Source organism: Hypomesus nipponensis, chromosome 18 (assembly GCF_054491055.1).
Source record: "Hypomesus nipponensis isolate SF chromosome 18, ASM5449105v1, whole genome shotgun sequence".
Taxonomy (NCBI): Eukaryota; Metazoa; Chordata; class Actinopteri; order Osmeriformes; family Osmeridae; genus Hypomesus; species Hypomesus nipponensis.
In genome coordinates this window covers 401054-416335 of record NC_140378.1, presented here as the reverse complement: position 1 = coordinate 416335, position 15282 = coordinate 401054, and the positions used below count along the sequence as shown (strand labels likewise).

Sequence of the window (15282 nt, the reverse complement as noted above, 5' to 3'; positions counted from 1 at the left end):
TTAATTATCATTATTTTATTATTATTACAACTATTGCGAAAGCACTCTATTTAAATTATAGGCTATTTTTGATAAACTCCACACACCAAATTTACACCAAATGACAAAATATTACACAAAACAAACAATTATTGTTGTCGTGTGTACACAATATAGGTTGTCTCGATCTAGTTGTGTAACAAGTGTGTATTCCGATCATAGTCCTTACGGGAAACGGGAACTCTGGAACCAAGTCAAATTAGAACCGAGTCAACTAGTGTATATTAATATAAATTATGTTAATAATAACATGTTTTGGCACATGCCGTACTTATTTTGAAGGCGAATTGGCTAAAGAAGCCAGTTTCACGGGCTACACGGTATCCTTGGGTAAAAAAAACAACTTGAATCGGCAAATAATGTTGCCTTTATTTTCAGTCTTTCTGTAATTTAATTTCATAATATCCCCTGGAATAACGAATAAACCTGTATTTCAGGAAATCGCTCAAACGGGTTTTCTTCCCCACAATAACGATGGATGGCAGTAATGTGCTGATTGTGCGGTAAACATACGAAGAAGAAGCAACAACGGAAGTACATAGTGTGACGTTCTTTATTCTTAGATTCACACGTTGTATTCTTGTGGTTGAATTTTATTAAGTTACGTTTTTTGATATATTGTTGTTATGAATTATAAACAGCTGTAATTTAGCATGTAATCTATTGAAAATCTTCGAGGTTTTATGAAAATCAACTCTGAAAAATTTCGCTTCACCATTACAGGTCTGCTGGAGAGGGTTGTCATCTTGTTTAATTGTTTAATATCGTAGGCTAGTGTGACGAGAGACTGTGTAACGTTAGAGACTTAGGCTATCAGCTAACTTGTCCTTTGTTAACACATTAGTTATGATGCACTTTCAAAACATGTTATACCTATAAACTCACCAAACTGTTCGGTCTTGGTCACCTTTCGATAACCATACAATTGTTACTAATTTGGTTTTGCCCGAGATTTGTATTTTATTCAACATGGGTAAGAAACGTCAAAAGGACAAAAGCCCCGTGGAGGACAATGATGTTGACCTGACAGGTAAAGTCAAAGTCCTTCTCTGTAGAGGTCAACTTTATTAGCAGAAATGTGTTTGTGGAGAAAAGTAATATAATGTTCTGTGCCTCATGACAGCTCCAGTTTGCTGCCACATTAGGAAAGGCATAGACCGAAATATCCTCAAGAGACTTCCAAGAGATTTGTACTTGAACACCTGCCAGGACTGTAAAGATGAAGATTACACAACAGAAGTTCAGTTGGGGGACAGAGAGGATAGGGAAACTCCCATAATATGGATGTGCCTTAAATGTGGAAACAGAGTAAGCCCCTATTAGCCTATTAAACTGCATGGCAAAAACATGACAGAATAGTAACTATTCTATGTTTTACTCTTGAACTATTCAGCTATCAATGTATTGATCTTATAGGGGTGTGGACGAAACTCAGAGAACCAGCATGCTTTAAAACACTATGAGAAGCCTCGCTCAGATCAACATTGTCTCGTGGTTAATTTGGAGATCGGGTGTGTTTGGTGAGTACAGATTGCACACTATTTCAGTTAATAAGGTGAATTTTGAGGAATTGCTCAGGCCAAGTGAACTACTAATTAAGTCATATTTACTGATCTTCCTTAGGTGTTACATTTGTGATGATGAAATCAAGTATTCTAGGACAGGGAATTTGGCTCAACTGGTGACCTGTGTTAAAAAGCAAGTTTTATCAGAACCGTGCAAGACACTGCCACAGAGAAGTAAATCCAAGTTTGCTACATTAACATCAGGTCTACTTCTCAACCAGGTTATAGTTATTGTGGTAACATGGCATACAACAAATGGAGCAAAGTGAACATCATATTTGACTTTTGCAGAAGTAGAGTTGGGTGACAGCATGATGAAAGAAACACAAGAGATAAAGCAGACAGACACGGGCATGGAGAAAAACCAAGAGGATAAGGAGAACGTATTCAAGCAGAAGAAAAATGTGAAGAAAGACAGTGTTATGAAAGGGCAGAGCCAGGGAGTTGCCAAAGACAGTAGTGTTGGATCAGTCAAGGGACTCAGTAACCTCGGAAACACTTGTTTCTTTAATGCAGTTGTTCAGGTAAGGATTTTCTATGTATTCTTACTCAAATGTTTTCACAAAGATACACATATAAATAGCTAAAATGTTGTCCGTTTCTGGTCTTGCAGAACCTTTCTCAGACACGGCTTTTGAGGCAAATGCTCAACAAGGTGGCAAAAGAAAAGATTGGTCTCACAATACCATGTGCTGTTTCATCTGATCTTGTGTGTTATCCATATATTTGCATTTTATTCAGTGTCGGTTTGGTTAGTTTTGGAGTCATTAATTGATAAACAATATTGTTGTTGACATTGACATTTTTAGGACCCTATCCTGGTGCAATTAGAGCAACCGGGATCCCTTACACTGGCTATGTGTGAATTTCTCCATGAGATCCAGTTGTCCAGGAAACAAGTTGTCACCCCAAGGGAACTGTTCGCACAAGTTTGCAAAAAGTGAGCACATTCACATTTGGTTTGTCAATCTGCCTTGAAATTGACATCATCTGGAATTTTGCATCTTGTATGTTCTCCTCAATCCCCAGGGCAGGAAGATTTAAAGGATGTCAGCAGCAAGATAGCCATGAACTTCTGCGTTATATGCTGGATGGAATGAGAGCCGAGGAGATTAAAGTATGTTATCTGCGTCTAAAGATCTATTTAGCGTGGTTACCTTGTTTTACTTTAACAATTCCCTATGAAGTCTAATAAGGTCCCTATGGCAATCCAATTTTATACATTTGTTTCCTAGAGAGTAAGTTCAGGAATATTGGCATCTTTAAAAAAAGCAGGGGATGTAGAATCATCAAAAACCCTGATTACAGGTAAGAATTTAATGAAGAACATAATTCTTTCATCATTCTTGACATTTCCATGATATATTCATTACAACCATTGTTGTTAAAGATTCCTTGACATGCCATATTTTGTGTATATAAATCATAATATCCATACCATTAATACAAAATTATGGGCTGTAATTGTTTTTAGATAATGAAAGGAACGTATTTCCCAACAACTCCATTGACCAGGTGTTTGGAGGGGAGATGACGAGCACTATAATGTGTCAACAGTGTAAAACGGTGTGTATTGAAACTACTGAAAGAGATCCATATAAGAATACATTTCTACCATAGATGTCATCTTTATTTAACACTAGAAGAAGCAAGCCATTTTTTCCTATGGATAGCGCCGTTAGGGGTCATGTTGGCCTGCAAGTCTACAGACAGGGACGTTGTTACTGACACGTAATAGTCGCTAGATGGCGTTTCTTGTATGAAACAAAAGGCAAGGTCGGAAAATGAACTTGCCTTTGTCAATCTGTCATCCATTTCCGTGTTGTTAGTCGGTAATTATTTCAAAATTCAAGATATTTATTGTCATGTAAACGGTTGAACAAAGTTAGTCCGTACAATGAAATTCTTATAGCACAATGTCCTCCTTCCACATAATTACAAACAAAAAAAAACACTAAAAAGAGAGAATAAATATACAGTCAGAATAAAATTAATGTAAACAAGGCACATCAATGAAATAACAATTTCCTGAGTGTTTAAAGTGTGGTTTGCAAATATCGCAAGTCATAGTTCAGTATGTGTGTGTCTGTGTATGCTTGTGTGTAGTGTGGCTGTTTTCGTTGTGTTGTGGGGGGGGTGGGGAAGTGTCTTGTGAGGGAGCTGTTCACTGGCCTGCGGGTAAAAACAGCTTGTTACTCTCTTTGTTCTGGAATTCAGACTCCTGTAATGCAGGGGTGTCCAAATCCGGTCCTCGAGGGCCGCTGTCCTGCATGTTTTAGATGTTTCCCTGATCCAACACACTTGATTCAATTAAATGAGTTGTTATAGCGACCATTCATTAGAATCAGGTGAGCTGGATCAGGGAAACATCTAAAACATGCAGGACAGTGGCCCTTGAGGACCGGATTTGGACACCCCTGCTGTATTGTCTGCCTGATGGCAGCAGCGAGAAGAGTCTGTTTTGGGGGTGTGTTCTGTCCTTGAAAATATTGTGGGCTCTCCCGGTGACCCTGGTGGAGTAAATGTCCTGTAGTGAGGGGAAGGCTGCTCCTGACTTGAACTGTGCTGTTTTGATCACACGCTGGAGTGCCTTCCTGTCCAGGGCAGTGCAGTATCCATACCACACTATGGTTGATGTGGTCAGGACGCTCTCGACCGTGCCTCTGTAAAAGTTGCTCATCCTCAGCCTTCTCAGGAAGTACAGCCTCTGCTGGGCCTTTTTCATGATCCGGAGTGTGTTGTGAGACCAGGTGAGGTCCTCGCTGATGTGTATTCCAAGGAATTTAAAGGTTTTCACCCTTTCCACCTCGGCCTCACCCATGTACAGTGGTGTCTGCTGCACCTTCTTCCTCCTTGGGTCGATAATCATCTCCTTGGTCTTGTCTGTGTTCAGGAAGAGATTATTAGTTTGACACCAGGCCACAAGTTCCTCCACCTCTCTTCTGTACGCTGTCTCAGCCCCACCAGTGATCATTCCAATGACCGTGGTGTCATCTTCAAACTTTATGATGCTGGTGTTTTCCTGGGTGGCCACACAGTGAAGAGGGTGTACAGCAAGGGACTCAGTACACAGCCCTGGGGGGTCCCTGTGTTCACATTTCTTGTATTGGAAGTGCGGTTGGGGTCTGCCTGATAGGAAGTTCAGAACCCAGTTGCAGAGGGCCGGTGTCAGACCCAGAGTGTGGAGTTTTACTGAAAGTTTGTGTGGGATAACTGTATTGAAGGCTGTGGTGAAGTGTATGAAGAGGAGTCTTGCATAGGTGTCCTTGCCCTCTAAGTGCGTGAGGGTTGTGTGGATGACGTTGTTCACTGCATCGTCAGTGGACCGGTTCTGGCGATACGCAAACTGCAGCGGGTCTATGGTGTTGGGGTGCCTTTTTGATGAGGGTCATGACTATCCTCTCGAAACACTTCATCACTATTGGAGTGAGTGCAACGGGGCGATAGTCATTTAGGCAGGTCACAATTTTTTGCATTGTTTCTGTGCAAAATAGTTTTTTGAGCTTTCTGTAGGCTAATATAAACATTTTGTTGGACTCGTATTGTAATATTTTCCGGAAATTACAACCCAAATTTGTACCTGAAAGATTCAGGGCTTTTGAGAAAACTTATTTTTCCCACCCTTGCAGGAACCTAGATTTATGAAGTGACAGATCTTTCTTTTACCTGGCTTTTTCCGTACTTCCTGGCATTTTTTTCTCCCATCCATTTTATTATTTTTGCATCAGCTTAATCTTGCTAACTCCACAACAATACATGATTGTTTAGGGTTGTCTCCATGGCAACAAACTTCTGCACGAGTGTTTAAGAGAGCATGCGCGACAACTGAAAACGGCACTTTTTAATCCACGGTCTGATAATGCGTTTATTTCGATTAAAACCTAGTGTAGCCTATTATCTTACTTATCAGTCACACAGTAACTATAACACTTATTGTTTTATTTGGTGTGTGAAAAAATACAATTTGTGAGCGGGCAGAGCAGCCCACCGTGAATTCTCCCGATGGCCACTCCGGGCCTGAATACTGTTAATAAATGAGCAATGTATTTGGGGGTGCTATGGGGATGCTTTGGTCTTTCTTGGGGGTGCTAAAGCACCTGCTAGCCCCTCCCTAGCGCCACCCATGAAGAGACCGTACATTAGCTAGCAGCAGGCAAGGTACTGGTGGTCGAGTAGCCCTAGCCTTTAGCCTGGCATGTAGCCACCCTCTTTTTCCGCGACGCCGCCTTGTCCGCTATCTCCATCGGCTGCGCTGGTTACCTATGGCCGGTGCTGTTGGGCCGTCCCCGCTGTGTTTGGCTGGATCTCGACGTAGCAGAAAGTCGCAGTCCTTCAGGCTATAAATGAGCTTGTGGTGAACTTTGCCGATACACAGAAGTGCATATTTGTCATATGTCACTGTTTCCTGTGCAAACTTTACATTTAAATTAACTACAACTATCAAAATTAACAATACAAAACTTTGTTGTTGGGAGGACAACGCAAATACGTCAGCCACGGTGGGCGCCATAGATCACCACCATTAGAACGTTTGGTGTCTAGTCCTTCAATTATTCATCAAAGTAAAATTTATTATTTAAATTTATGCATTTAGCTGAAGCTTTTATCCAAAGCGACTTCCAAGAGAGAGCTTTACAAAAGAGCATAGGTCAAGCAGCCAAAACATTAAGTATACATTGTGAAAATACTAAACAAGTGCCAAAGGGAAGACCCATAAGAGCATGCAGTTATACAAGTTACAAATTAAAACAACATGAACCACAAAAAGTGCAAGACTGTACCTGTAGAAGAACAATCAACAGTAAAATATTTCACAGCGAGTACAAGAGTAAACTTTGTTATAACTAACCTACAAGAGCAACAAGTCACTCAATAAGAGTCATTGTGATCCTGGAGGAAACTAACAGGTCCAGCCAAGCATTCCTAAGTGCCGTTGTACTCCCGGAACAAGCGTGTCTTGAGCCTTTTCTTGAAGGTGGGGAGAGAGTCAGTGTCTCGATGTAGGTGGGGAGCTGGTTCTACCATTGGGGGGCCAGGCAGGAGAAGAGCTTGTGTTGGGACCGGGCGGTCTTGAGCAGTGGGACCACCAGGCGGTTGTCTGAAGAAGACCGTAGGTGACGGGTGGGGGTGTAAGGTTGCAGGAGAGACTTGATGTAGTCATTAATGTAGTTATTATGAAGGATGTTACACAAGTTGCGGGGGTTAGACTGCAGTTGGTCTAGATATGCGTAGCCCGACATTATCAACATATTGTTGGCTGACAATGATCACTTAGTTGAGGTGAGTCAGATGGCTGAGCGGTTAGAGAATCGGGCTATTAATCAGAAGGTTGTTGGTTCGATTCTCGGCTGTGCCAAATGTGTCCTTGGGCAAGGCGCTTCATCCTACTTGTCTCAGGGGAAATGTCCCTGTACTTGCTGTAAGTCACTCTAAGAGCGTCTGCTAAATGTGAATGTAATGTAGTCTCCAGTCAAAAGCAGTGTAGAGACCCGGCCACTCCATTTCCATGAAAGGGTGTACATGGTCTGCAACAAAGTAATATCCAGATGAATGGTAGGACCCAAGGTTTCCCAGCAGAATATTGCCCAAAGCATCTCCCTGCCTCTGCCGGCTTGCCTTCTTCCCATATTGCATGCTGGTGCCATGTGTTTCTGCTGCCCTTCCCAGGTAAGCAATGCACACACACTTAGCAATCCACTTGATGTAAAAGAAAACATGATTCATGAGATCAGGAAACCTTCCGTTGCACTGGGGTCCAGTTCCGATGCTCAAGTGCCCATTGTATGTGCTTTCTGCTGTGGACAGGTGTCAGCATGGCCAACCTGACTGGTCTGCGGCCACTGAGCTTCAATTGTCTAGCCATCACAATTTGTCCAGTGTCAAAGTTGCTCAAATCCTTTTGCTTGACCATTTTTTCTGCTTCTAACACATCAACTTTGAGGACAAAACATTCACTTTCAGGCCTAATACAGTGTTCCTGTGGGGTCTTAAAAAGTCTAAAATTCGGAACTTTAAATTTAAGGCCTTAAAACGTCTTAAAAACTGCCATATTTTCAACTGAGGTCTTAAATTGAATTTAGTCAGGTCTACAAAAGATTTTACCTCTAATCAGAATCAGCAAAATATGTAGTCAAAGCCCATAGCATAAAGGACACAAATGTTCCTGAATCAAAAACTGCGTAAAATTGTTGACGTTCCTAACCTCATAATTATGTGAGCTAGCTTTTTCATCCCTGACATGTGAAGGCAGCACCTGTCAGTGGTCAATTCCACCCTGTATCAAAAGACTGCTCTCAAAAGCAGTCCCAAATAGCTCACTAAAACGTCCCATTGACAGCTCCATTCACACAGTTGTTTTTACATTTGTTATTCACACACTAATAAAATGTCATCGAAATAGTTACAGAAAATAAATACAAACGTATGACACGTTTAATTTGAGAAGTTATTAATGTTTTTGTTTTGATCTCAGAGCACATTGCTGTTACATTTGAAAGAAAACAGCCCCTTTTAAAGGTTATTTTTGTTTCAGGTGTCATTTGTCACAGAGATGTTCCTGGATCTTTCTCTTCCAGTCTCAGATGAGGTAAGGATTTTGTCAGGATTGCTTAGTTACTTACATAAAACTTGACAGCATACTAAGAAACCATGAATTAAAATATGATTAGTGTTTTGCTTGTGATTAAATGAATGTGCATATTAAAGGAGATCATATTTTCAACAGGCTTACAAGACTCACAGTAAAAATCCCCCAAAGAGCAGTGAGGGAAGCCAGGAGGGCAGAGACAGTTCTATGCGGCTGGCCAATGGGATTGACATGTCCACTGACGCTGGCAGCAAGTACCAGCAGAGGAAAGCCAAGAAACAGGCAAAAAAACAAGCAAAGGTATAGCTGTGGTTTTTGCAGGCCAAGCAGTGAAGCAACTAAGCCACCTATTGTGTTTCTAGCTTTTCTTATTATTTGGCGCCAAGCAGCGAAGCCACCTATTGTGTTTCTACCTTTTTGTTATTATTGGGAGCCAAGCTGCAAAGCTAGCTATTGTGTTTTGGGGTAAATCTTGGTAATCAGAATTACATTATTTATGTAGCACACCAGGGGCACTTTTGTCCCCTACAAAATGAAGCAAAATGTTTATCTAAACAAATAAAAACACTACCAGCATTGCAACCAGGGGTATCTTAGTTCAGGGGAAAGTCGCAGGGCCCCTATGGGGGGAGGCCCCTAAAACACTTGGAATACAAATTTGAGAAATGAACAAACCAAATTTGAGAAGCTTAACCAGAATGGAGGGGGGAGTCTCAATCTCTTCACATGGCTCAACATTCTTAGCTGCGCACCTGATTGCAACTATGGAAGCTGCACTCTGCCTTTTTAATACAATGGGGTTTATAAACACGTCTCAAAAATGTTAACTTAAAAGACTATTTCACACACAGACCTATTATTAAGTAAGCCAAGTATCAAAGCTGTTCAAAGTCAGCGTTCCATTGGTTTCTATGGAAAGTTCCAAGAAGTGGACAGCACCATGTTGAACTTCCAGCTCGTTCAGACCTGGGCAATAGAGTGGCTCACCATGCTTCTGGCTCAGAGGCCTGTGCACTCTCGCAACGAGCTGCACACATCATCCTTTGCGACCGTAACATTGTGTGTCCACTACAGGAAAGCTAATTAAGCGAAGCAAAGCTTTCCCATTTAATTTTCACTAAAGCCTTGCAAAACGCTTGCGTGGTCCAATGTGGGATTGACAAGTGAAGCAAAACAAGCAAACAGATTTGGAGACACGGCACATTGTTGAAAATATTGTCGGTGTTCTAGGTGTATTTTTTGTAGTTTTAAATTCAGTCTTGTCACATTACATAACTTGTCACATTACATAACCTTTTTACATAATAGCTAACTTGCTAGTCTGTGTGCTTTTCACACACTCGTTAGCCATAAATTACTAGACTAGTAGTTAATGTAGTGATATTTTCAGACATGTTGAGGAATATAATAAAGTTTCAACACATCTGCATGTATGTCTGATAACCATACCCTGTCTGAACCAACAAAGTATACTGTTAGCTAATGTTCAGCACTGTTAGACTTGGTGAAACCATCAGTAAAGTAAAACAGTCAAAAGAAGATACTAGCTTGCCTGAGAATATTACTAGAAATTTATCTGAAGTGCTAGCTGCGATCTAGAACTTTGCCATGGGTGATCTTTCTTCACTACCTAACCGGAAAGTTGTCCCACTCTTGTACAAACAGTTCCAGTTCCCCTAGTGTGGAAGAGTGTCTTCACCCATTTAGGATTTTATTCTGGACTCTGTAGAACACAACCACCATTTTGTGTTTTTAGAAGTATGTATAAGTTTCACTCAATCAATTATTCATGTCATTCAATGGATGGAGATTTGTGCAAACAAAATACCTAGGTCATGATCAGATTTTCTTATGCCATCTCTCTAGTGGTAGGTTGTGTTGGATCAAAGCGTTTGGTAAATAACTAAAATGTAGATTTAAAGTCACAACATGTATGATTTTTTCCAGTACAAAAATAAAAATGTTGTCCCCTAAAACAAGTTGTATACGCTGATAAGGCCCTCTGAGAGCTGTTTAGCAACATAGAAAGCTCAGTTTCAGAGGAATCTAAATTTCAAATTTGTGGGATGACCCGCTACTTTCCAGCCAATTATAATATAATGTCATGCAGACATTCCAGGTACCCAGTGTTGGAGGCAGCGAAGCAACTATTCAAAATTACTAAATTACCACGTGTTATACTGTAGGGAAGATTGTATTTTCTGTACTTTGCCCAAAAACCTCAAATGTCTTCTCATCACAGCACAAGTCTCTCTGAATAATTTTTGGCTTGTTCATATTTTCTACAAAACTTGAGTCAGATGTTTGAGAACTTGTCTCTCAGCATTGCGTCCTCCAATTTTGTATGTTGAATAATATTGTCTAGACCATTTTAGGATGTCTTTAACTTTTCCCCCAACTGCAAACCAGAAATGTATACTACATAGCCATACTACTTTTTTCTTTTTTTTTTTTCTTGATGAAGCTGTTGCATACACATTTGATAGAATGATATAAGAATCAGAATTAGCTTTAATTGCCATGTAATTTCACATAAACAAGGAATTTACTATGGCATGAAGGTGCATACAATAAACATATTTGTATCTTAAATATAACAATTAGAGATTGTACAATAGTCTAAATAATAATAATAATAATTTCTAAACAACATGATGTGATATATTTATATTTAGGCATTTAGCAGACGCTCTTATCCAGAGCGACTTACAGTAAGTACAGGGACATTCCCCCGAGGCAAGTAGGGTGAAGTGCCTTGCCCAAGGACACAACGCAATTTGTCACGGCAGGGAATCAATCTGGCAACCTTCTGATTACTAGCCAGACTCCCTCACCGCTAGCCCAACTCCCTCACCGCTCAGCCATCTGACTCCCATATGATATACAATATTCACCGCTTTAAATACAGTATTGCATTTCACAGAATCCAAGGAGGCAGCAGGATTTTGAAGAGAAGCTCAAGCTAAACAGTCTAACTGATCAGGATACTGCAGCGAGTACACAGTCAAACAATGCTGACAATGAGAGTGTGGAAATGGTAGAGAGTGGGACCCTAACAGATGAGCCAAAAAGTAAGGACCAACCAGCAAAGACAGATCTTCAGGGACAAGATCTAGAGTACAAGCTAGAAGAGGTGAAAGACTCAGTGGTTGACTATGAAACTTCCTCCACATCAGTGGTCAGAAACCATAACACTGCCTTGTCAGAGGACCAAAACACAGAGGAAAGTTTGTTAGATGACCAACTGGCCCAGGTTAAACAAAGTGGAGAAGATGTTGATCCATCTAAAAGTGTCAAAGGGGAGGACCAGCTGGCCAAATACTTGGAGAACATGTCTCTCAACAATTCTGAAGATGGTGAGGTGGACATGGAGAGTGCTAAGGCTAAACAGTACACAGTGGTAAACCATGACCCAGATCTAGCCTTCCAAACTCTAGCCTCAAGGATGGCACTAAAAAAGCAAGATTGTTCTGTCCAGTCCTGCCTCTTTCAGTTCACAGAAGTGGAACACTTGACTGAAAACAACAGTTTGCTCTGCATTGCATGCACCAGGACAACCAGACAACCAAGCAGCAAAATCTCAGAAGGTTAGATTCATTTGATCAGTTCTTTTTTGTAATGGGTGTTGTCATGGGTGTTTAAGTGTATGTAAAAAAAATTCTGGGATGGATTGTGTATGTAATGAAGAAATCAAATTGGGCCCTGATCAGTAAATCAATGCATGGGTGTAATCGGTCTTGTGCTTTGTCTAGGATCCAAGAATAAAGTTTACACAGATGCCTTGAAGCAAATACTGATCTCCTCTCCACCGCCAGTACTTACTCTGCACTTAAAGAGGTTTCAACAGGTAAATATTAATTGTTCTGTCTACTATGCAGTTATATTTAGCTTAAGCAACTCTTCGTCACACAGCAAACTTTTGTCTTAAAGATGTACTCTAATATTTTGAACATCTATAGGGTGACTACATTTTCAACTCCCCCAAAGCATCACCAGTTTGTACGTTAATATAAGCGCCTAAGCACGCACCATAGGGGATTCACCAAGAGCAATCAAAAATGTACTCTTCCACTGTGTGCAGGACGCAGCAAGGAGTAAGCATTCTGGCGGGCTTTAGGAAAGACCGACTTTATATTCATCATTACAGCTAACAGTTAGCGTACTAACAGATTCTGCAACAGCCTTTACATAAAACAATCGAGATTGATTAATTTATCTGTATTTGTGTCAATGTTGAATTCTGACTTAAAGTGCATTGTTCATGTTTTTTGATTGGATTATATAACAATGAGCGAGACAAAACATGATCAACATCTATGTCAGGGCTATCCCTGACTAAGATTTTCTTTGGTCGACCAAGACTCGACTGAACACTTCTGGAAATCGACTACCGTTTTTTTTCGGAAATAAAACTGTGGATTGTACCCCGATTTTACAGTTTTCTTGTGGTTGTACGGCTTATATTTCGAAGCGGCGTACAGCCCGGTTTTAGAACAAAAAAGTGGGATTATTACAGTGTAGAATTATAGTTGTAATTGTTATGTGTGAGTTAATACAAAGAAAAATGGCTACTGTGCTTGTGGACTGTCAAAATAAAAAAGGCACAAAAAAAGGCAATATACATCGCTTTGAGTTGCACTACAGGCAACACAGTGTTTAGCTGAGCTAAGTGCTTTATCACTGATCTCGCTCGAATCTGTGAAGTTGAAAGGATGATGATGATGAAATAGTCTTGTATAAAACCATCTATCTGACTAATCAATTATCTAACCATCAATCTAAAATCTGCATTAAAGACAGTTGCTGGCTACATAATGTATCAGAGCACTGGTAATTTGTTTTGAGTGAGAAATTGCTTGAACGATGTGCATAAGTGACTCGGTGATGTGGAGGTTTAACAAGTACTTTTGACGATGTAAATTGTAACATTTGATTGCAAAAAAAGAGAATTTAAATTGTGATCTGTCAAATTTAGATACCAAACCTCTGAGAAAAACTGTAATTACCAACTGAATTGCAGGCACTGTGCACTAAACAATAATGCACAAGCTAGCTATAAATCCAGGAATCTGTGTGTGTCTCACCGACATCTTAATCACCAACTGCATCACGGGCGCTGTACACTAGTAAAAACAATAATGCTCAAATAACGGTTGCATAGCTGGCATTGATTATTGACATCTTGTTTGTTTTGTGTGTAGATTTTCCGTCGTCAAATCTGTTGTGAAATGTGCTCAATATTTTCTTGTTCTTTAACAAGTAAGTTATTTGCTTATAGTTATAGTTTATAGCTGCTGGGTTAAGTTACTTAGCATTATACTCGTAGAAATGCTACTACCATGCTAGTGTGGCTTACGAGCCTTCTAATTTGTACATTGTGAAGCCATATTAAAGTGTTTGTCACAGTTTTTGTCTATTGGAAAATATTCAATTGGAATATTTGAATCACAAATATGCGACATTACGCTGTGGCGCCCCCTTTTGAACGGTCACATATTTGTGATGCTACACCTTAAAGGGTTAATGTTTGAAGTCTTGGGGTTTGCTGTTTGGATTGTAAGTACATGTGTTTAACTTTCTAGGTTCCCACAATATGATTCATACATAAGATTACTAATCATCTTGTCCCATTCCAGGTTGGCTACAGTGTATGTAAACTGAACCGCCATGTCAACTTCCCTCAGATTCTGGATTTAGCACCTTTTTGTTCCGTAAACTGCAAGGTAAAACATGTCATACAATATTGTAGTATTGAGAAATAAAACATAGGTTAGTGCTGTGTGGTAACCAAGCATTTGTGTTCTTTCAGGGTGTGACAGAGGGAGACACACAAGTGCTTTACAGTCTCTATGGCATTGTGGAACACAGCGGAACAATGAGATCAGGCCATTACACGGCTTATGTTAAAACACAACTTAATTGCTCTTTAGACCCACATAATGGAGTGGCTGACCAAGGTAGGGTTACATGCTACTAATAAGACAGCAGGGCAGTCCTTGAAAATGGACACATACACGTGTATATATTTCATGATGCAGAATTCAGACTTCATTGATATGCGTTCTTATGAATGTTTGGTTCTCCGTCCTTCAGGGGAAGCTGGTACGTGTAGAGGATCATGGTTCCATGTCAGTGACAGCAGTGTGAAGCCTGTGATGGAGAGCAAAGTGCAAAGTTCCCAAGCCTACATCCTTTTCTATGAAAGATTGTTATAGTTCTTCCACAGAACTGTGGGAGATATACAAGCCAGCCAAGTACAGACTAACCTCAGTATGAGCGATCCACTTACTGTATTGTGTTAGAATGAATTAAGTGTAGAGCGAATGGTTGATATGTGGTGCAGTTTGTTTTCAAATTCATATAGAAACGGCTTACAAGTGTGTTTAAGCTCCCTTTGATTGACAGGCTCCAGTTGACCACTGTTGGACAATTTGGGTGAGTGATACATACCCATCAAGCTGCAGTAGTCTAATGACCATGTGAGTTGCTGAGAATTTGGTGGTTTTGAGCAGAAAAAAATTATGGACAAAAAACAAGGAACTTTAATAAATATTTGAATGTAATTGTATGTACAATTTACAAGATGTCAATATGAAATTAAAGTTTCCAAAGACAATATTAGTTTTTATTTACATTTATTCATTTAGCAGACGCTTTTATCCAAAGCGACTTCCAAGAGAGAGCTTTACAAAAGTGCATAGGTCACAGATCATAACAACTAAGATAGCCCCAAACATTGCGAGTAACCAAAACATGAAGCATACATTTGTGAAAAAACCCAGAAGTGCCAGAAGAACCATAAGAGCATGTAGTTAATTAAGTTACAATTAAACAACATGAACCTCAAAAATGGCAAGAGTGTGCCTGTAGAAACAGTAAAATATTTCACAGCGAGTACAATCATTTTAAATCAGTTACAACTAACCAACAAGGGCCGGGTTTCCCAGATTCGTTAAGAAGCTCTTAACGCTAAGAGCTTCTTTGGAGCATTCTAAGAGCGTTTTAGAGCATTCTTAGAATGCTCCTATGAAGCTCTGAGCGTTAAGAGCTTCTTAACGAATCTGGGAAACCCGACCAAGAGCAACAAGTCTC

At 40.1% G+C, this 15282-nt stretch overlaps 1 protein-coding gene across 8 annotated transcripts; it reads left to right on the top strand.

Annotated features, from left to right (window-relative positions):
• The first annotated feature begins 212 nt into the window (after positions 1-212).
• On the top strand, positions 213-14806 carry usp16 (ubiquitin specific peptidase 16). 8 transcript variants are annotated; one of them, XM_084680153.1, is made up of 18 exons: positions 221-369; positions 477-1069; positions 1163-1347; positions 1456-1559; positions 1663-1808; positions 1896-2128; positions 2218-2259; positions 2414-2544; positions 2634-2721; positions 2840-2912; positions 3079-3170; positions 8137-8190; positions 8329-8490; positions 11114-11777; positions 11943-12037; positions 13827-13913; positions 14000-14147; positions 14284-14806. In XM_084680153.1, exons 2-18 carry the CDS (start codon positions 1009-1011, stop codon positions 14403-14405), a joined length of 2487 nt encoding a protein of 828 aa, XP_084536279.1. In that variant the 5' UTR covers positions 221-369; positions 477-1008; the 3' UTR covers positions 14406-14806. The 8 variants fall into 8 exon arrangements, with proteins under 8 accessions (XP_084536282.1, XP_084536279.1, XP_084536276.1 ...); XM_084680150.1 differs by having other exon boundaries at positions 2218-2313; XM_084680151.1 differs by having other exon boundaries at positions 222-369; positions 1663-1778; positions 2218-2313.
• The last annotated feature ends 476 nt before the right edge of the window (positions 14807-15282 follow it).

Bases quoted from the DNA above. Each gene is read 5' to 3' on its own strand.
- usp16 (XM_084680150.1), top strand. From the start codon at position 1,009: ATGGGTAAGAAACGTCAAAAGGACAAAAGCCCCGTGGAGGACAATGAT. The intron at 1,560-1,662 runs GTGAGTACAGAT...GATCTTCCTTAG, and splicing joins TTGGAGATCGGGTGTGTTTG to GTGTTACATTTGTGATGATG. The intron at 11,778-11,942 runs GTTAGATTCATT...TGCTTTGTCTAG, and splicing joins AAGCAGCAAAATCTCAGAAG to GATCCAAGAATAAAGTTTAC.